This window comes from Paroedura picta, chromosome 14 (assembly GCF_049243985.1).
Source record: "Paroedura picta isolate Pp20150507F chromosome 14, Ppicta_v3.0, whole genome shotgun sequence".
Lineage (NCBI taxonomy): Eukaryota > Metazoa > Chordata > Lepidosauria > Squamata > Gekkonidae > Paroedura > Paroedura picta.
Window position 1 is genome coordinate 39,941,805 of NC_135382.1, and position 20,789 is coordinate 39,962,593.

Sequence of the window (20,789 nt, forward strand, 5' to 3'; positions counted from 1 at the left end):
AGGGCAGCTTACATTACATTCGCAATTAAAACTTCTTTTGCTCCCACTGACGTGGGCGCAGGGCATGAGCACAGGGTCTCTGGCTGGCAGGCTGATTTCCAGTCACACATTCAGAGATGGGCCGCCAGTCACAGGACAGCGTGACAGTTCTCTCGCATCTCTTCCTGGTGTGAAATTGGAATTACGCCGACCTGGGGGGGGTTGGCTGGTCTCCGAGCTTCCAGTCGTACTCCTCTTGTCTCATCTCAGATCCGGAACCGCAGGGGATTCACTTCTCTCTCTGCCACCCCACCCTCCTTGCATTGGGTTTTGCTCTGATTCCCCAAATGAAACTCAGGAAGGGCCTTTGGGGAAAGAGCCAGGCCTTCTGCTGTGCTTGTCCTCCTGCCCTTCAGAGCCCTTCACGCCAATTGCTGGGGGGGGGATTAGAGAGCCCGGCAGCCCCCTCGCCCCCCTTCTCACCTTCAAGTGTGAGCAGTCCCCAGATCGGGTGGATCAAAGCCCTACGTTCTTAGCATCAGCTGGACTCCTGAGGGGCTGCCCCAAGGGTTCTGGCTTCCCTTCTGGACGAAGGCTGGATTTTCGCTTTGTCTCCATTTATCCAAGCACCTGTCCTTGCCACAAAGCTGTAGGTGTGTCCTTCCTGCCCTGCATTCCCCACACCAATAGAGCCCGTTCAGGTTTCTCACGTGCAGGTATGCTCAGCAGCACATCCTCAGGAGCAAGTCGAAAGAGGCCAAACGCAATGCGAATCCGGAGCTTGTATGCAAACAGAAGCCACTCAGGCGCTCCCAAATCACCTCCTTCCCCCTCATAAGCAGCCGTTTCATTATTGTTGGGGACTGCGTGTGGCCTTTAAGACAACATTAATGCTGTGTCCGTGCTTCACTGAAACCAGTGCGTGAGATGCCGCTTTCTAGCCTGTGGATGCTGTGACGGAGGTGTGCATAGGGAGGGGCTCTGGTGAGAGCAACCGAATGTCAAGGCTTCTGGATCTGAAGGCCCCGTTTCCCCTGCAGGAAGGTGGCCCTGGAGCCCGGCCTGTCTCTTTCTGACCCCAGGAGTGCCTCCCTCTGGCCGGCGTGGGGGAGAGAGGGAGACGGGTGGGGGCTGCCCGCTTCTCAGGGGTATCTCTGCTTGCAGAGGGGTGCCGGGCATCTCCACTTAGCCTCCGCTGGCGTATTGCTTAGCTGCCATCTTATCTGCTTGCTGAGAGATGAAGGTGCAGCTAAAACATTTTAGGGCCAGTCTTCCTAACCTATTTACATGTTATCTAACCCATTAGAGCCTCTCTTATCGGCCCATCAAGGCCATTATGGCTGGAAACTGCCTCCACGGAGGGTCCTAATGAGGCAGAAGAGGGACTCCCTTTGGGGGGGGGGGAGAATGCCAACGAGCTTTGATCTTTTTTGACTGCAGTGCTCAGGGCTGCCAGGGAGGGTCACGAAGGGATGGAGACGGGGTCCACCCAGAATTTGGGAGGGAGGGAGGGCTGTTGGAGGCTCCTAACTTGGCAGATGGGCCTGTTGTTGCCGTGATCATGTCCGAGTTCAAGAGATGAATTTCTTCTGGTGCTGAAAGATCCAAGTTTTGGCCTCAGATAGGTGGCCAGATGTTTCAGAAGAGCAGGGCCATGATCTGGCACAAGATCCTGTTCTTATCCTGCTCTTCTCAGAGGTCAGGAGGACCGCCTGCCTTGTTTCCCTGCCCTCCGTTTTGTCCTCTCAATAACTGTGCAGAGGAGATGGTTTCAGAGGACTGGGCATGCCGGTCTGCCGTAGGAGATCATTCTCCGGCTGAGAGGTGTCATTCCAAAACACAGAGCCCGTTTTCTTTTTCCCTCCAAAGGGCAACCAAGGCCAAAAGTCTTCTAGCCCCACTGAGGCAATTCAGGAGTTGTGGAGGGAGGGAGGGAGCTCAGGGGGAGCTCAGGGCTATTGCAGAATTGTAGGGGGGGGGAGCTATTCTCCCCCACTCCCCGAAATGGGTACAAGTCCAGGAGGCCTTGGTGCTAAAGGAAGTGGCTGGCATGGGAAGTGGTTTTGTAGGCCGTGTGGGAACTGCCTGGCTGTATGAAGTCGAACGTAACTCTGCTGGAGCGCCTTTCCGTAGCATCAAGGCAAGCCTTGGGGACATGCCTTTCCTTCCCCAACGTCCTCCTTCCTCTTTCCGACAGGTGAGCTGGAGCTGACAGCGTCTGAGGGCCAGGTATTGGCCAGGCAGGATGTGCCTGGGGGGCTGTCCTGGGGTCCCCACCGCGGGAACATCCACGCTGAGCCAGGGCCTTCTCCAGGGCACGGTGAGATGGTAAGATTCGACCTCCCCCATGTTGTTGTTACTTATGTTGTGTTATAAATTGTTCCTTGGTTGTTATGATGTTGTATTGAAACTGTATGTTATAGATTAAGTTATTGTATAGTGTTCCATGTAAACCACACAGAGCTGTAAAGAACGGGCGGCGTAAAAATCCAAATAAATAAATAAATAAAGATCCCTTCCAGCAACCCGGTCGGTCTGCGGCAGGATTCTGGGCGGGGGGCCGAGGGTGTCCTTTGTCTTCTACCGTCTTTGATTAATTCCCCTTCTAGAAAGCAAAAGAACAAAAACAAGCAAACCAAAACAGACAGGTTTTGCTTTGATTAATAATTTAAAATATGATTGAAATATAAATAAGTCACGGGATGGCTTGCCATTATTTATGGATCAGTGGACATATAGCAACAAATAACCAGTATGCAAAACATGAACTTTTGTAATAAAGTAATGAAGTCTTCCCCCAAAGTTATCAGAATAGAATACTCTTATTGGCATAACAATGTTTTTTTTTAAAAGATAAAAACTTATTTGTGTTGAGCTGAAGATAAAACCCCAGCGGTCTCATTCACAAATGAAAGAAATTAGGCCATATAAAAATAACCTGCATGGCTGGCTTCCCTCGTCCCTTTCCCTCGTCAAAAAAAGGATGCCCTTAACAGTAAAGACTAGCCCATCAGGCTGGGGGTGCAGCCCAGTCTGTCATGGAGATGTTAGTTTCTGCTTGCGGAGAGTGTTTGGCTAACAGGGAGGGGGATTCATTCAGAATTGTGGCCCTCTGCCCACCCAGAACCATCTCACACAAGCATCTTGCCCAAGCCCAAAGAACTAGGCTCTTCCTTGCAGACCTTGATCAAGTCAAAAGGCGGGACAGAAATGTGCTAAATAAAAGCCCGTCAGTTAGTTCAAGGAGCACCCAAAAAGTTGCCATTCCTTCGTGGGGCCCTGCTTGGTGGGTGGTTGTTCTAGGATTCCCGGGGCATCTTGGGGCCGTCTCTTCTCCTTCCGGTTATTCCCTGCCCTCTGTGCCTGATGCATTCGGGCACTTAAAGTCAGAGCTGATGTCTAAAGGCAGCATGCCAGTGACAGTGTCCAGACCCCCGTTCCCTCTCCCTCGTGTGCTGTCACGTGGTTCTAGCACCACCCCAATCCCAGAGTGACGTTTAGCATCCCTGCACAGTCTCCCTCAGAGGGAAGCCGGTGTCCTGTTCCAGCTCACCACCCGAGCAGATATCAGGGCTCTAACTCAAGAGAGGGGTCGGGAGGAGGGGTGTGGGGCTTCTTGCCTTTTTCACGAGGGAGGAAGGGTCTCCCGTGGAAATATTGCAAAAGATTTCCAAACGGAGGCTTGGAATAATGTCAGAAGAGGGGTATCTCAGAAGGGCTGTGGGTGTCACGTGTCAACAAATGCAGGGATCACGGCAGGACTCCAGGGAAGTACTCATCCCCCCATCCTTCTCAAGGAGGTGCCGGAGAGGAGCAGAACTGGGGGGCTTGGGGGGGTGGGGGGGTCCTGGCCTCCAGGGGATTCATCCACCCCCTGCACCCTGCAAAGCGCCTCGGCCAGCCCAGGCTCCCGTCTCCTTGAGGGAGGGGGAAGGCAGGAGGTGGGGCTGTCGGGAAGGCCTCCAGCTCTGGATGCAGCTGGCGAGAAATAATGGGGCAGAAAGTCTTGGCCTGGCCTCTCCCTTTCTCTTTCTCCGCGCTCCAGCCTCCCCGCTTTATCTTGGGCTGAATTAAATCCTTGATTAACCCTTATCTTGCCAGTTTGGTGGCTATCTCTGCCTTGGCGCCGCATGTCCAGACGCCCGGTGCAGGATGATTGATTCCTTAAAGATATGCCGTGGCTTTTTTCTGATACTTCATTTATTGTCTAAATATTTTTGCTCCCATTTCAGCAGCTTCCCTTATCAAGCTGTGCTGACGAGTCCCAGCTTTGCCTCCCCCCCACCCCCCCACCCCTCCGCCTTCCTTCCTTCCTTCCTTTTGCCACTTGCTTCCCTTCACTGTCTCTGCCCAGAAGGAGGAATCACAATTCTCCATCACTGAAAGTGGCTCTTGGGCTCTCGGGCTGGGTGACAGCGGGGGGGCAGGGGGGGGCCTTCGGGAGAAATGCAACTTTTCCGCTGCGTCTCTCCGTTGGTGGCTGGGCCGGAACAAGGAATCCCGTTGGTTATGCTTTTGGGGGAAGGGGGGGGGTGGTTGGCCGTTGTGGGCTGCAGTGGCCAAGGTGGTCCGGTAGCCGTGGCCCCCGGCGTTTGACCAGTAGCTGTGGCTGGCGTCTTCGGAGGCAGGGCACGGCAAGATCTCAGCCACCGCTACTGGTCAGGCGTCAGGGACGGCAGCTACCGGACCCCCTTGGCCACCCAGCCTGGGAAGCCCACAGTGGCCAGTGGACTCGGGCCATGACAGCCTTTGGCCATTCAAAGACCAGCTGGCAGTTTCGGGGCATCGCAGAGCCCAGGCCGGGGACTGGGGAGGGGCAGCAATAGGATCATTAGGAGATCCTGAGATTTGAGCCGGGTAGAGGGGGCGCCTTGGCAGGGCCGAATGCCACCCTCACAAACAGCCATTTTCTCTGCTGTCTGCAGATGAGTTGTAATACCGGGAGATCTCCAGGCCCCACCTGGAGGCTGGCAACCCTACACATCAAACTGAGAATTGGTCTGTCCCCCCACTGAGCTCTGTCTTAAAGAAGGGAGCATGGGAGGGGGTCAGGCCAGTGGGCCATGCCTCACCTCTCTCCGTGCGTCTAGGACAGTCTTGCTTCCTAGCTGGGCCTGCCCAATGGCCCACAGCCGCAGGGGAATCCGGGGTGTCTGGCTCTAGGTCCCTGCCTTGCTCCCTCGTGATGGAGGGGCTCGCGGGGGGCTGGGCTGCCTCTGACTCACGGGCTTTGACTCCTGATGGCATGGCGGGCCAGCCGAGAGCCACAACTTCACACCCACACCCACACCCACACCGACATTGTCTGCTCAGCCAAAATCTGTCATGCAAATAAAAATGTGCCCACTTAGAACTGGAGATCCCCCCCCCCAGTCCTGGATTTGTGCCACAGCCGTTTGGGACACCCCCCCCCCACACACACACACACACACAAACCCTGGCCCCTCGACCGGCAACAGACCGGCTGTGAAAAGGCGAGAGAATCCCCCCCCCTTGCAGGGAGGCTGGATCTTCCCGAAGGTTACTGATTAACTGGCACGGCGGTTCCCGCCCCTGTTTGACGAGGGGTCTGGGCTGCCCCAGATAAAGCGTCCCCAGCGGATGTTGCTCAGATAGAGTTTCCGATGGTTATCTGGGGCGCTGCAGATCCGAGACAGTGACCTCTTTGTTCAGGGGGAAACAAGGAGGGTTTCTCAGAGTCGCCTCGCTGCCCCGTCCCACTTCCCCACCGAGGGGCTGGCAGGGAGGCTGCCCGGAAAGGAAGCCACACCTCGGTTGCCAATGTTTGTCCGTCTCGGCCCCTTTCTTCCCCTCCCCACAAGCAGCGCGGGGAAGAAATAAAGGGCAGCTGTTGGGGAAGCAGCGGGGGGGGGGGAGTCCTTTATGGAGGGGGGGGGGACAGATTTGCAGCTTGGCTTGAGAGTCCTTTGGGGACCTGGGATGGAGACAGAGCAGGCAAAACGGGCCTCTTTCGGCTTGGTCGCCTGTCCCTATCTCCTGCCGCCGCTTTCTGGAGACGTGAGCTAGATGGCTTTCCCGTGGAACCTTGCATGTAAACCGCTTGTGCTTCGCAGCCTTTCAGTGGGAGGGAGCTCTCCGGACGATACGCAGGCGCTTAACATTGTGTTGTGCCAACTGCGCCCGTCGCCTGCGTGGGGTGTAGGTGCCCAGCCACTGCCTGGCCAGAGTGCATGCAGGGGGTCCGAAGACAGGCCACCCAGGATGGGGGCAGGGGCCAAGCTTGGGTCTTGAGGATGGGTCTTGAGAGGGGGGGGGGTGTTGCGGCACACCACTGCGAAAAGTGGTACGGGCATCTGGAAGTCTGCAGCCTGAGGACTTTGCCCCATATCCAAAACAAGAGCCGGCGTCTGGACTTCAGGGCTGCAAATGAGTGAGTGGCTACGCCTGGTGGATGCCAGCCTGGCCGATTCCGTGGCGGAAGTCTGGACATGTTGTCCCCCCCCCTCCCCACACACACCCCACTCAGAACCAGCTTTCTTCGGCCTGGCAGAGTCAAGAGACCCGAATGTGTTTGTAGAGGTCAGGGAGGGGTGTGTGGCCGGTAGAGCATTACGGCTCTTCTCACGAGTAGCAGAAGTGGCATAAATTATGCACCTCCGTCAGCATCCTTACCTGCTTTGCATAATTAATTCCACTTTCGCCTTTGCCAAGTTGCAGTATTCCCTGGCTAAATTTTCTCTAAGGGATTATGGGGTGGCAAGGAGGGCTGGGGGGGGGGGGCAGTGGGCGTGCCTCTTCCTCTCCTCAGACATGGCCAGCCGCCACTCCCTGGGCCAGCTGGAAGGGGGCAGCCCAGAGGCCAGCATGGCCGGCATCCTGAAGCCCCCACCCACCCCCTGCAAACGCCCCTCTCCCCCCTGCCCACAGGATAGACCTCCTTCTGCACAGAGGTCTCCCCTCCCTACATGCATGCGCACAGTCAAGAATCTTGCACTGTCAGCATTGTGTGTGTGTGTGTGTGCGTGTGTGAGTGCACACATGTGTGTGCTTTTATCAAGCTGTGAGCACTCCGCTCCTTCAAGCGATAAGCCCTAAACCGGCCAGGACTGCCAGTCTGAGTCGGAGGGTTTAGAAATATTGGGACGAATAATTAGATTTCATATCGTTACCGCTGCAGCCATCGAAGGATCAGGCAGATTAATTTTTTCCTCTTCTCTCTCTCTCTCTTTCCCTCCTCTGCTCATTAATATTCATTAGCGGCACATGAAGGCAGAGAAGAGCCAAGGCCGGGAGCCAGCAAGGGGGGGGGGGTGGACGGAAAGGGGGAGGCTGAGGCAGCCCTGGATCAGAGGCACAGCAGCTGCCCCAGAGAGGCCTGCCCCTGTCCAAGCAGGTCCCCCCAGCCCCCGTTTAGTTTCCAACTTGCGTGTGCTGCATCTCATAAGGGGCCTTGCACCTGTGGTGCCCTCTTTTGACCCCAGTCCAACAAATCACCCACACACACACACACACACACACACACACACACACACACACGGACTGCCAGACCTTTGTGTGCATGTCCTTCCTTGACAGTCCGAGGAGAGGCACCTGGGCTTTGGGGACATCTCGGTCACTCTGAAGGGGGGTTTGGGTTTTGACCAAGCGCCAAGGACAAGATAGTCGCTCTGTCTCCACCTTGCAGTCTCCAAGGGATGGCCCAACTCCTTGTACAGAGTTTACATTTTGCAGGCGAGCTCTTTAGAAGAGAGGACGGGGGGTGCAGGGCCCAGAACCCATTTAGTCCCCTCCGTGGGGGTCTCCCGGAAAAGGCCACAGAAGCCTTTCCTTCCACAGGTCCCTCCTGCAACTCAGACCAGATGTGTTTCCTGGGGGGGGGCATCTGGCCATGAGTGACCCCTCATCTCCTCCCAGGAGCCCACCCGTTCTCTTCTTGTACACAGGGCCTTTCTGGGTGGAAACGGGGAGCACCGCACAGGCCGGGTACAAAGCTGAACCCTTCTCAGGTCTGGCCCTTCAGGTTGTTCCTGCCTCACACCCATGGCCCCGACCCGGCTTCCGTGTGATGGGAGGGAGAAACGCCGGCTTGGCAGGCAGGCCGCCCACCCCCTTTGTGGCCTTCTCCTCCGGCGCTCGCTTGGCCTGGTCCACACCAGCGTCCTCTTCCCGTCTCCCCTGAACATCTGTGGCTGCGTCAGCAGCACGAGGCGGCTGGAGAACGTGGGCGCTTCCTCCAGGCTTGCAAAAGCGGACTGAAGCTGCGCTGGCCGTCCCGTCTCCCCCCCCCCACCCCCAATCTCTTTTCCTCCCTGCCTTTCGCTGAGGTTAGGGGTGAAGTGGCAGTTTCCTTCTCAGCCTGCCACGGCCAGCCCCCGGGTTAAGGAGAGAGGAAATAACAAACTTGTTGTGCTCGCAGTCACGCTCCGAGGGATGTGGGCAGGCCTCAGGGCCGGCCGGCCGGCCAGGCTACAAGCAACGGGGTCAGCTTCCGTAGAGGAGGGGGGCCGGCCCTGGCTCCGTTGGTGTGCGCCACGACTGGTGGAGCTTTTTGCTGCTTCGGCCCTCTTTCCTCCCCAGTTTGGACCTAGCAGTCTTCTCCCCCCCCCCCCACCTCCTGGGGTGACTGTTCCATGCAAAGGAGAGCTGAGTGCTCCGGCCACAAGAGTCTTCTAGCTCAAGCCAACCGCAGGTCGGCCTGGTCCAGCTTCCTGTTCCTCTGAGTGGCCAACCAGTAGCCCTGGAGGGCCAGCAAGCAGGGCCCTGTGGCCAGGGTCAGCCACGGATGTTCCCGCCGTTCAGAGATGAGCTGCCTCTGGATACAGCCATTCTGTCTCCTCGAATCTGCCCTGAGACCCTTTGAAAGGCCACAAAAGGCAAAACGTCCTTCTTTGGCTCTTTGGTCTGCCTGGCGCCCTCCCAGTCTGGACTCGGCCAGGGGTGGGGCAGGCCCCAGAAGGGGTGGAAGCATCTTGCTCGGGGGGGGGGGGTTGGGGGGGCTACAAAATGCCTTGGAAAAGGCCTGACTTTTCAGGACCACGTTCAACGGACTCTGTTTCTCTTGGCAGCCGAACCCTCCCGTGACCTTGGTGCTAGAGGACGAGGACTGCTGGCTCTCCAAGCTGCCCGTGGTGTCCGGAGAAGGAGAGGCTAACGTGGTGATCTATAAAAAGGGTTGGTGTTTCCATGGCCGTCTCTTTCCTCTGGTGCTTGGGGGGGGGGGGGAGAGAAGGAAGGTGGGAGGGGTGACTTTGCCCTGCAGGATCTTGGAAGGGGCTGAGGGGAGTCCTTCTCCTTTGGGCAGAGAGAGCTCCCTCCGATTCCCCCCCCCCCCCATTGAGCCTGCCCTGGGTTTGCAGCACTCCCGAATGCCCCAGTTGAGGGCTTTTGGACCCTCGTAGCTGGAAGCCGCCTCCGTATGGCTGTCTCATTCCTTTAGAATGTTTCCCGCTAGCTCGAGGCAGGTAACAGCAGAAGTAAAATCCCAGCAAGTCCGATCCAGTTAGCATGAAAAGAACAGAGGCGGAGGCTGCAGAGGGAAAAGAGTTAAAATGCAGAAGATGGTTTAAAAGTCTGGCAGAGAGACATGCTTTCACTTCTCGGCTGAATGGCAGTATAAGGTGCTATGCCAGACCAGGGGCAAGGTGGGCGGAGGGGCATTTCGCAGCCAAGGAGCCACCACTGAGCAAGCCCTGTGTGTCCCCCCCTTCCGGCCTCGTCACCGCCTTCCTCCTGGGGCCTCTTATTGGAGGGCACGGCAGAAGAGGGGGCTCGGTCATTTTGGGTAGCTCTGTCCCAGGCTGTGAGAGCCTTAAAGGTCAACAACAGCCCTTGGAGTTGTGCGTGGGGCAAATGGGTGGCCGTCTCTCGGCTGCAGGCGGGTAGGATCCCAACTGGCCCCAATCCGCCCAGCAGGCCTCTGGTCTGTGTCCGAGTCCCGCTGCAGACGGAAACAGGCAGCAATGGAGAGCTGCCTACTCCCAAGGAGCTGGCCGTCTGAAACACCTAAGGGAGAAGCACCACCCGGGAGGGGGTGGGCACCGAGACCAAGAAGAAAGGGACAAACCTCCCCTCAGAAAAGGGAGGGATTGAGTGGGGGCACGTGCACAGGGAGGGGGCTGCATATCTGGGTGGGGGTTTACCAGGAAGAGACCCTCAGGGGGCAGCAAGTAGCAAAGTAGCATTCAGCCTGGGGATTTGGGAGGAAGCCAGCCACTCATCCGAGCATGCCTAGGCCGATGCTGCCGTCTAGTGGCCAATGCTTGTATTGCAATCTCCAGCCCTTGCCCAGTTTGCTCCTTCTGCGCCCCTCCCTTTCTCCATGGTGCTCACAGCCACTCTTCATGCTCACCACAACCTTGCGAGGTAGGCTTGGCAGCGAGTCTCAGCCGAGGGCACTTGAAACATCCACTCCTTGGTGCTCTGAGTTTTATTTCTTGAACATCTGTGTCTCCCTTACACAGGAAGACTCCCAAAAGAATTGGCTGGGGGAGGGACATTGGCCCGTCCCTCCACATGTGGGTTGTGGGCCGTGTGGCCTCATGGTCACCGATGCGTATATCCACATAACTGCGTGATGCTGGGTCTGCTCCCACAGGCAGCCTTGCCCCTCCTTGCCTCCAAACGTTCTCGCCTCGCACTGGAACCCCAAAACAAACTTTGAGTCCAGCAGGGGCACCTTGAAGACCCACAAAGTTTTATTCAAGGTATGAGCTTTGGTGTGCAGGCACACTCCCCCAGACACAATGTGTGCGAGCCCACGAAAGCTCATGCCTTGAATAAAACTCGGAGGGCCTTAACGGCGCTGCTGGGCCCAAACGTGGTTCTGCTTTTTGCTCCGGACTCTACTACCCTCAGCGTGACCGGTCTTATCCCCCCTCAGATGACTCCATTTGGTGCAAGACCACCAAGGCCATTCCCGGAGGGGAGCCCCTGAAGGCGTTCGTCATGGCTGAGCCGATGGGCATCCCCAACCCCACGGTGAAATCAGAGCCCGGAGACCCGGCTTGCCCGACAGTGCTGCCCTCCGAAATACAGCTCCTGCCGCAGCAGGCGGGCATGGCTGCCATCCTGGCCACCGCCGTGGTGAACAGTACGTACGGAGCCTCCTTGGCGGAGCGTCGGAGGGAAGGGGACGGGGGGGGGGGGCTGGTCAGTGAACAGAACTGGCCTCCCTGTCGAAGTCCTATTCCTTCCGTCGTGGGGGCCGAGGGCCGATCCTGCACTGAGCAGGGGGGTGGGCTGCATGGCCTCTCCCAACTCCAGGATTGCACCTTCGGTCCTCCTGCTGCTGAACTATTAGAAATGGGCACCGAAGGGCAGAACTGACTGAGCTGTTGCGATTTTAATGACTTACCATAGATGATTATTTATATTTTTGATATGTTTTTTCTCTGTCATATGTTGTTTGGTGTCAGCTATCGTGAGTCTGTAGGGCAGGGATTCTCAACAAGGGGTTGTGGACCCCTGGGGGTTAGAGAAGGGGGTCCATGGCCTTTCCTCTCCTGCCCGGATGGACTTGGCCACAAGCGAGGGAGCTGGCTGCCTCCATCTGGAGGGCTTGGTGGGCAGGCCGTGGGGGAAGAAATAAAAGAGGGGCTGTCGGCTGTGGCTTGGCATGGGGGCGGGGGGGGGCGGGCTGTATTCTCAGCACCTGCCCTTCTTTCCGGCCTACGTGGGGCAAACCCACAGGAGGGGCGTGGCCAGCACAGACATTTAGTGAGGCATTTCCAGTGCCGTAATAGGCGTGGCCAAATGTGCAAATTGCTCGATTCCTCTTTTATTGCTGTTTCCTTCTCACGGTGCATTTCGCTCCCCTCCCCGTCTTCCTTCCTTCCAGAGGACGTCTTTCCTTGCAAAGACTGCGGCATTTGGTACCGCAGCGAGCGCAACCTGCAGGCGCACCTCATGTACTACTGCGCCAGCCGCCAGAACGTCGCCTCGCCCGTAATCGACGAGAAGCCCAAGGACGGCTACCCCAACGAGCGCGTCTGCCCCTTCCCGCAGTGCAAGAAGAGCTGCCCCAGCGCCAGCTCCCTGGAGATCCACATGCGCAGCCACAGTGGTACGGGCCGGGCAGCAGGAGGAGGCCAGGCCAGAGCGCCCTCCTTTCGGGGTGGCCCCCAGGGAAGGCTTCCCAGCGTGGGGCCGGAGCAGGGAAGGGGGGCCCGGGCCCGGGGGGCCGAGAAAGTGCCCGACCTCACCGTGGCCCCTGTGCTGGCTTCTCTTTCAGGGGAGAGGCCTTTCGTCTGCCTGATCTGCCTCTCTGCCTTCACCACCAAAGCCAACTGTGAGCGTCACCTGAAGGTCCACACAGACACGCTGAACGGTCAGTCCGCCCTCTGGGCCCAAGCGGGGCGTTTTGCAGACGGGGGACCTAGTGGGGTTCATGCACGGGAGCACGGTGGGGAGCAGGGAGCATCACAAAACACAGCTGGGCTATTAGGCTGCCTTGCTAGGAGCACAGGATCTAGAGCAGGGATGCCCATCCAGGCGTCTGCGGGAGCTCTGAAGGGGTGGGGGGGTCCAAGCTGTCTTCTCAGCTCCTGCTCTTCTCTCCGGCCTACACGAGGCAGAGCCACCATAGTAGAAGTAAAGGTGGGGGGAGGGAGCAAAAGGAGGGCTAAGGGTGCGGGTAGTGATGTCACTTCTGGGGGTGACATCACTTCCAGGGTTCCTTATAGTCTGAAAAATTATTTCAGGGGCTCCTCCATGGTCAAAAGTTTGAAAAGGGCCCATCTAGAGCAAGGGAAGTTATAATGCCGCTCTATTCCGCTTTAGCCAGACCCTTTGTGGTCTTTTCCAGCTCTGTGTGCTTCTGACTCTGCTCCAGACAGATCCCCCGCAAGCCTTGTGCTTAAGGAACTTGGCCAGCGCCAGGTTAGGGGCCCAGATTGCTGTTCCAGTGGCCCTTAGGAGACCCGGTCTTGGGCAGTGCTTTTGACCGACTCATTTTGAGGCTGCTTCCTCCATTCACGCCCCACGCTCTGCCCCCCCCCCCCTGTCGCCCCCAGGCGTCTGCCACAGCTGCGGCTTCATCTCCACCACCCGAGACATCCTGTACAGCCACCTGGTGACCAACCATATGATCTGCCAGCCAGGCTCCAAGGGGGAGGTCTATTCCCCAGGCTCCTCCGTTCTGTCCACGAAAGCACTCACCCCAGGTAAGTCAGGCCCTCCCCAGCGCGATGGAGCGGATGCGGGTGGACCCTTCTCCTCAGCCCCTTCCGTCCCGTTTCTGGCCCCACGGCAGTCCTACGGACGCGAGCGCCAAGCGGAAACTGTCTCCAGACGGGAGAAAGATTGCTGGTTCACGTCCTGCCTTTTCTGACCCCCCCCCACCTCTCCCTGCAGGTCTGAACCCAGCGGGCCCAGCCCCCCCCACGCTCAAGTGCAGCTTCTGTGGCTACGTGGCCGACAGCTTGCCCGGCCTTCAGCAACATGTGGTTTTGCACAGTGCCGCAGCAGCGGTCCTGCCGGGGTCCGAGCCGAAAGCGACCCCAAACCAGCCCGAGACTCCCGCCAAGCTGGCTAAGGCGCCCCCTGCGGAGGAAGCCGAGGAACGCTCCCCTCAGCCGGAAGGAAGTTCTTCGGCTCCCTCCAGCGACGGAGCCCCTTCCGTGCGGGTCAAGGAGGAGCCCCCGGAGGAGGGGGAAGGCCCCCGAGGACCCTCCCCCGCAGGCTCTGCTGCTGCTCCGGAGCCGGAACCGGAACCAGAACCCGCCTCTCGGACCTCTTCTCCCCACAGCCTGCCCTCCGTGAAGGTGAAATCGGAGATGGCCAGCCCCACGCCAGGGTCCAGCCCGGTACCCAGCGAGCCAGGGTCGGGCACCTCCGGGGGCACGATATTTCTGCCTCAGTACGTGTTTGGCCACGAGGCCACGGTGGTGCCTCAGGCGTCGGAGATCTTGGCAAAGATGTCAGAACTGGTGCATAGCCGTCTGAAGCAGGGCCACGGTGGCGTGCCCCCCGCCCTCTTCCCCAGCACCCCAGTGCCCAAGGGGGCCACCTGCTTCGAGTGTGAGATCACGTTCAACAACATCAACAACTATTACGTCCACAAGCGGCTGTATTGCTCCAGCCGCCGGGGGGCGGAGGAGGGCCTGCCCGGTCCACGCAAGCTGAAAGCCGCTCCGTTGCCCGCCCCCAAGGGCCCCTCCGCCCCCGGGGCGCTCCTGTCCCCTCCGGCCCCCGGGGAGAGTCAGGCCTCGCAGGACGGGGAGCCAGGGGGCGGCTCCCCTCTGCCCCTGCCGGAGATCAAGCAAGAGATCAAGGCGGAGGACGGGGGGAGCAAAGCCAGCCCCTCCCCTGAGGCCGGGCCAACCAGCGAGGACAGCCAGAGCCCCGGAGGCAGCTCCGTGGAGGAGCCGGACGACGACCCCAGCCGCACCGTGTGCGAAGCCTGCAACATCCGCTTCAGCCGCCACGAGACGTACATGGTGCACAAGCGCTACTATTGCGCGTCCCGCCACGACCCGCCTCTGCGCCGGAGCAGCGCCGCCGGCAAAGTGCCCTTCCTGCCGCAGCCGATGCGCACCCGCAAGCGGCGCAAACTGTACGAGATCCACGGGGCCTCCAGCCAGCCCGGCGGCACGTTGGACGTCACGCGCCCCGAGGTGCCCCCCGTGGTGCCCGCCCTCATCTCCGTGGTCAAGGCCAGCCCCTCGCCCAGCTCCAGCCCCGATGCCGAGGGGCCGATCGACCTCAGCAAGAAGCCCCGCCTGCAGGGGGGGGACCCGCTGCCCGCCTCCCTCCTCCCCCTGGCGGACTACCACGAGTGCACGGCGTGCCGCATCAGCTTCCACACCCTGGACAGCTACCTGGCTCACAAGAAGTACTACTGCCCGGCCACGCCCCTGCAGCCCGGCACTCTGGAGCAGCTGCAGAAGATCAAGGGGGCCGTCCCCCCCCTCCTGAAGCCGCGGGGCAGCCCCGACCGGCTGGGCGAGGAGCACGAGGGGCTGCCGGTCAAAGGGGAGAAGGCGGTCACTTCCTCGAGCCCCGTGGCTCCCCCGGGCCCCTATCCGAGCCTGGACTCCCTTCAGCAGCGCTACATGGAGGCCAAAGCCCTGCACCTCCACGCCGCCAAGGTGTCGCTGGCCGTCTGCCCCTACTGCCCGCTGAACGGGGCTATCAAAGGGGACCTGGCAGAGCACTTCCGTAACGCCCACGGCCTCTTTGTTGCCAAAACCGTGCCCGGTGCCACGTTGATAGAGGCCACGCGGACGCTGGCCGAGAGCAGCCTGGTCCCCCCGCTTCCCGCCGCCTCCCCGCCGCAGCCCCTCCCCCGGTTGCGCAGGGACAGCTTCAATGGCCAAGAGGCTCCCGCTCCTTCCGTGCCCAACGGGAGCCCGCGGCCGAGCGTCTCCCCCCAGCCCCTGCTCCCCGCCTCCCCTCCCCTCCCCGGGACGGTCTCCCCGCTGCTGGAGGCTCCTCCGGCCCCCCCTCCCGGGCACACAGACAAGAGCGTGCAGACCCCGCCCGGCAAAGGGCCCCCCGCCCCCGTCGCCAACGGCAACCACCGGTACTGCCGCCTGTGCAACATCCGGTTCAGCAGCCTGTCGACCTTCATCGCCCACAAGAAGTATTACTGCTCTTCCCACGCGGCTGAACACGTCAAGTAGCACTTCGCCCTCTCCGGCCACGGAAGGAGCCAGCGGTCCCGGTGGGCTCCTCGACGGCCTTGGCCCCACAGGCAGCAGGGTTGGCCCACGCCAGGGGGGTGCGCGAGGATCCCGCTCTCCCGCCAAGGCTGACAAGGGACAGATGAGGGGCATGCCCGGGGGGAGGGGCGGGGGGGCTGCCTCCTGGAATCGGAGGGGGGGGCAACGGGAGGCCCTCCTCCCAGAGAGGCCCAGGCCCAGAAGTGAAGGCGCAGCGCCTGCACCCACTCGCCACCCAAGCCCTAGGCACCCTTGTCCTTCGGGGCTGGGGGTGGCAGGGGGACCCCTGGCTGCAGATGGGCTTTGGGGGTCCCTCCCGGGCTGATCTTCTGTGACCAGGCAGCCCGGGGGAGGGGGGGGGTCGTGTCTGAGGGAAAGCGGTTTCCTCCTTGCCTAGCAGCTCTTCAGCCAGACTCCAGGGACACCCAATGGGAGCCCCCACAGACACACTTTTTCTTGCCCCAAGGGACCCCCTTTTGGCAGAGTCTGCCACTTAAAGTTTCCCCCTCCAGTTGGCCCTGGAGGCAAAGGACCTGGGGGGGGACCTTTGTGGGAACTTTCATGGGGGAGACAGGGGGCGGAGTCACAGGCCACAAATGCTGTGAGATATGAATGTTTTTATTTATTATGTTAATCAAAGCCGGTTGGGCTGTGAACTGTGTGCACACCCGTTTGCTGTACTGGCCGGCTCAAGACCCTCAGTGTGCAGCCTGGAACAGGTTGGTTCTGCTTCCCTGGACGGGGCCCTCGGCTGGGCTCAGTCAGATCCACTGGCTGGGCAGGGAGGTCCTTGGAATTCAGGCACTCACCCCCCCGCCCCCAAGAGAAAAGTCTCATCCATTGGCTGCTTTGGGGCCATCATGACGGCTGGACTAGATTCCAGGTCTTGGCTGCAGAGGCCGGCTTGGAGGCCCCCTCATTGCAGGGCACAAGCTGGTGGCCTTTTCGGTTCTTTTCCTTTCTTTTTTTGGGTCTGGTTGTCACTTTTGGCAGAGCCGGGGAGGGGGGGGCTGCATTGGGTGTGCATTACTCCCCACCTCCCCCCCCCCAAATTTGTTGTCCGGTGGGTTGATGTAGAATTGATGTGGACTGGAACAGAAATGCAAATAAGAGAGCACTGAAGAGGAGGACAAATCCTCCCCTCGGGATCCGTGTGTAAAAGTCTGTACATAAATAAATGTCTACGGAACCTGTGTTTCCGGTCTGCCTTTGCATTTGTGGGGCGGGAGAATGTCCGGGCGGAAGGGGAGGGGTCTTTCTTTCCTCTGATGTTCCGGTGGTGACCGTGAATTCATCCATGACGGACAGTCACCAGTACATCAGAGGTCCCCTGCTGAATCAGGCTCAGGGACCATCCAGTTCACCTCCCTGCTTGGGGCTGATCAGATGTCACAAGGGGCAAAAAAAACCTAGCAGGAACTCTTGACAACATCCCTGCAGTGTTGTGCTACTCCAATCGGACAATCAGAAACCAGATGTCCCGGCGTTCCGCTCTCGCGGTTAGTGGCCAGCAACAGCCGTATAGCCTTTCTAAGTGTGTGCTGCCCGCCTCGCTTTTAAACCCATCTGAGCCGGTGGCCAGTACCAATTCAGATGGCAACGAGTACCACAAGGACGCCTGTTGTGTGAAGTACAACTTCCTTTTGTCTGTCTTTAATCTGGAAGGAGGAGGGAGGGAGGGGTTGGCTGTCATAAGGGATTGATGGGATATTCAGAGGTCTTCGCAAGGATCAGCTTAAAAAGAAACATCATGGAGGGATTGTTTTGTGGGTCTTTTGCTCCATACAGAGTAAAACAGCTTCACATCCAAGTGTGGACAGCAACACAAACTATTCTCCAGAATTTGTGAAGTGCGTAAATGCTACCCACAGCTCCATGGGAGAGCCTCTGCTTGGCAGGCAGGAGGTCCCTGGTTCGATCCCCGGCAGCGTCTCTACTTGAAAAGGACCCGGCAGGAGGGGAGGGGAAAGACCCTTTTCTGCCTGAGGCCCAGGAGACGGTCTGAGCAGACAAGACCGGCCTGGATGGACCAAGGATCTGATAAGGCTAATTCGGTATACTTGTTAGACTGGAGACGGAGAATGGGGGAGAATTCAGTGGGGCGAGGGGGGATTTCAAGGGGAGGAATTTGTGGGAGGGGGTGCCACTGGCGTGGGATCGGGGCAGGAACTCAAAGCAGCCAGCAGCTGCTGGGGAATCCGGATTGCAGCGTTGATATTATGCAGGCAAAAGGAGGTTAGAGGTCAATGAAAGGTAGTGATGGGGGTGGGGGGTGGGAAGCGTTCGAGGACACCGTTGGGCCGCTGTGCCACATGCTCTGTCCTGGGCAGGCTGGATGCTTCCCCAGGTCATCATTAAGGGGCCTTCTGCCTAATACTGGTGGGATTCCTCTCCAAAGGGAGGGCTCGTTAAGGGGCCTTGTAGAGTGCAGCTGTGGCCACTTGATGGCGCCAAAGCACTGCTGAACGCGGCAAGCCGTCAATTAGGGGCTTCACCCTGGCAAAAGTCGCAGGGGTCTAATTAACCCCAAATGAGTTACGCTCCGGAGACCTTCGCTGGCCTGGCCTGGCCCTCCCCAGAGCATCCTGCCACGTTAATCTCACCTCTTTTCTGATAGCATGGATTTGTGGCCGGTGCGCATCAGTGGCTCCTCTTCATCTTGGTTTACTGTAAATATGTGTGGTGATGGAGGGAAAGGTCAGCCCTGGTCAATCACACCCCTTTTAGCTGCTGTTGCCAGGAGTTGGCTCTTGGGCCCGAGTGGCTGCAGGATTAAGGCCCTGGAGGACAGCTTCTTATATCTTCCCCAGTCTTTGCTGCTGCCCAGACTGGGTTTTGCTCCAGTAGGAAAGAGCTGGAGTCTGGGAGCACCTAAAGGACTCCTTCAGGATTGTTGTGGCTTGTCCAGCGGCTGCTGCTGCTGCAGTCTTGGGGGGGGGGGAGGCCGTTGCCTTGCCTGGGGGCTGAGCCCAGCGGGGGCTTTTGCCTGTGGCGAGCGCCAGAGGGAAGCAGCGGGGCCTTGCAGTGCCAAGGCCAGGGCCTCGGGCCCCTGTTTGACCACCCACTGGTCACCGCAGTGTGTGACTGGCTTGTCCGTCAGAGCGGGCCGCCTGCTGCCCCCTCCCTTCTCCCCCCCCACCACCACACTGACTCACGCGGCGCTGTGCTGCCAACGCAGCTCCAGACGGGCACCGCGGCATTTTGCCTTGCTGCCAGCTCGGGGACGGGATGCTCCGGAGAACGGCACGGCCTCAGCTCCCTCCTCGCTACCCTCCGCTGAGGCTGCCGGATGACGGAGGAGCCTGATTTAGACACCGGGAGAACAAGCCAGAGAGTCGAGTCAGCCTGGGCCTGTGCGTCATCTGGGAGGGATTCGGGGGTCCTCCCAGCCCCCTTGAGGGTGTCCTCACCCCACCATGGCTCATCTTGTGAAGGGAAGCAGAGTGTCCAGGAGGCCCAGGCCCAGAGCCCCACGTTTGTTGGGGGGGGGGGAGATGGATCAGTCACACCTTCATAGAATCACAGAGTTTGAAGGGACCTCCAGGGTCATCTAGTCCAACCCCCTGCACCATGCAGGAACTCACAACTACCTGCTTACACACAGTACACACACACCCAATTTCATACCCAAGTGATTCCTCCACCACCAAAAATCTCCGGAATCCTGCCTTGCCTGGGGGAAATTCACCTCTCATCCCACAGTGGAGATCAACAAATAATTCTTCCGGGCCTTCTTTCCCTGGGGCGAACCCTGCCTAGCTTGTGGGAGCACGACGGGGGGGAGGGGCTGTTCTCAGCAGAGGGCGTTGGCTTCTGTTGCTGTTTGGTGTCGTGGTTAGGAGTGCGGACTTCTAATCTGGTGAGCCGGGTTCAATTCCCCACTCCCCCACACGCAACCAGCTGGGTGACCTTGGGCTCACCACAGCACTGATAAAACTGTTCTGACCGAGCAGTGATATCAGCGCTCTCTCAGCCTCACCCACCCCACAGGGTGTCTGTTGTGGGGAGAGGAAAGGGAAGGCGACTGTAAGCCGCTTTGAGCCTCCTTTGGGTAGGGAAAAGCGGCATATAAGAACCAACTCTTCTTCTTCTTCTTCTTCTTCTTCTTCTTCTTCTTCTTCTTCTTCTTCTTCTATTCCTGCAGAGAACTCACAGGTGCCTGCCCGGGGGTCTGGGCGGGCTCTGCAGATAGAGGAGAGCCAGCAGAGATTTTGGCTTCCCACCGGAAAGGACATTGACTCCTCATCCTTGGGCCAGGATAGCCTCCCTGAGGGGTGCCTCGGTTGCCCCTGGAAGGTAGCTTCGTGCCTCTCTTGGCTTCTTGCATCTGTTTCTCTCTAGGCAGCAGGGGCCCCCTCTGCACTTAAGAAGGCCCGCTCCCTCCTGGACGTGCCCCTGGGCATGCCAGGCTGACTCACGCCGTCCCCAGGCGGGTCACAGAGGGTGATGGAGGTCAGGAAATAAGGCCAGCCCCAGTTCCCGGCATGGCCGTTCTGCTCCGCTCCGCTCCTCTCCTTCCCCAGCTGCAAGAGGCCTCTCCTCGGGTATTTTTGTCCCCGGCGCTGTGCTGAATCCTGCCAAGAGGTGCTTCACCAGCCGTGCCGCTCGCTAAAAGCACCCTTGGAGGAGAACAGCGGAGAGGCCGCTCTTGGCACGGAGCTCTTCACAAGCCGGCCACTAAGAGGGGAGACTCAGAGCGGCTTTCGATGCTAGGGCTCAGCAAGCATGAATATGTCTCTGGGCACGTGCAGAGAGCATCCCCTCATTTCCCAGGCATAGTTTCGCCGCCGGAGTTCTCCAAAGCGGTTTGCTGGCAGGCAGGCTTGTTGTGAGCTTTCCAAGCTGTGTGGCCACAGCGCATCAAGCCCCCACCCCAAGGCATAAAGAAATTGCCCAGCCGCTGTTCCCACGCTCCACACTGTGGGCCAGAGAGGGTTCCCCCTTGCGGAGTCCTACGGCTGAAGAAGCTGGCCCCAGCCCCTGGCAAACTGTTTCTCCCCCTCGTTTCCCAACTGGGTCGAATTTGCACTTAGAAAGGAAGCCAGAGCAGAGCAGAGCGGGCTGGCCGGCCACAAGGACAAGGGTCAGATGGCTCAAAGGTTTGAGCCTCCCACCCCCACCCCCACCCACCCTCCCAGGCCAGCTCTGTGCTGAAGAGCAGCTGCAAACTGCCGGTCAGGGGCCACCGAA

At 59.2% G+C, this 20,789-nt stretch overlaps 1 protein-coding gene across 3 annotated transcripts in view; it reads left to right on the plus strand.

Annotated features, from left to right (window-relative positions):
* The window catches only part of ZFPM1 (zinc finger protein, FOG family member 1), a 77,068-nt gene extending 60,275 nt beyond the window's left edge, over positions 1-16,793 (plus strand). For 2 of the 3 annotated variants that reach the window (XM_077309902.1, XM_077309901.1), the window contains 7 exons: positions 2,177-2,307; positions 9,006-9,111; positions 10,820-11,029; positions 11,777-12,001; positions 12,170-12,265; positions 12,951-13,100; positions 13,291-16,793. In XM_077309902.1, coding sequence (XP_077166017.1) covers positions 2,177-2,307; positions 9,006-9,111; positions 10,820-11,029; positions 11,777-12,001; positions 12,170-12,265; positions 12,951-13,100; positions 13,291-15,560 — 3,188 coding nt within the window. In that variant the 3' untranslated portion in view covers positions 15,561-16,793. Of the gene's footprint in view, positions 1-2,176; positions 2,308-6,241; positions 6,371-9,005; positions 9,112-10,819; positions 11,030-11,776; positions 12,002-12,169; positions 12,266-12,950; positions 13,101-13,290 lie in introns of those variants that run through there. The other variant, XM_077309903.1, reaches the window with a different exon arrangement.
* Positions 16,794-20,789: the final 3,996 nt, after the last annotated feature.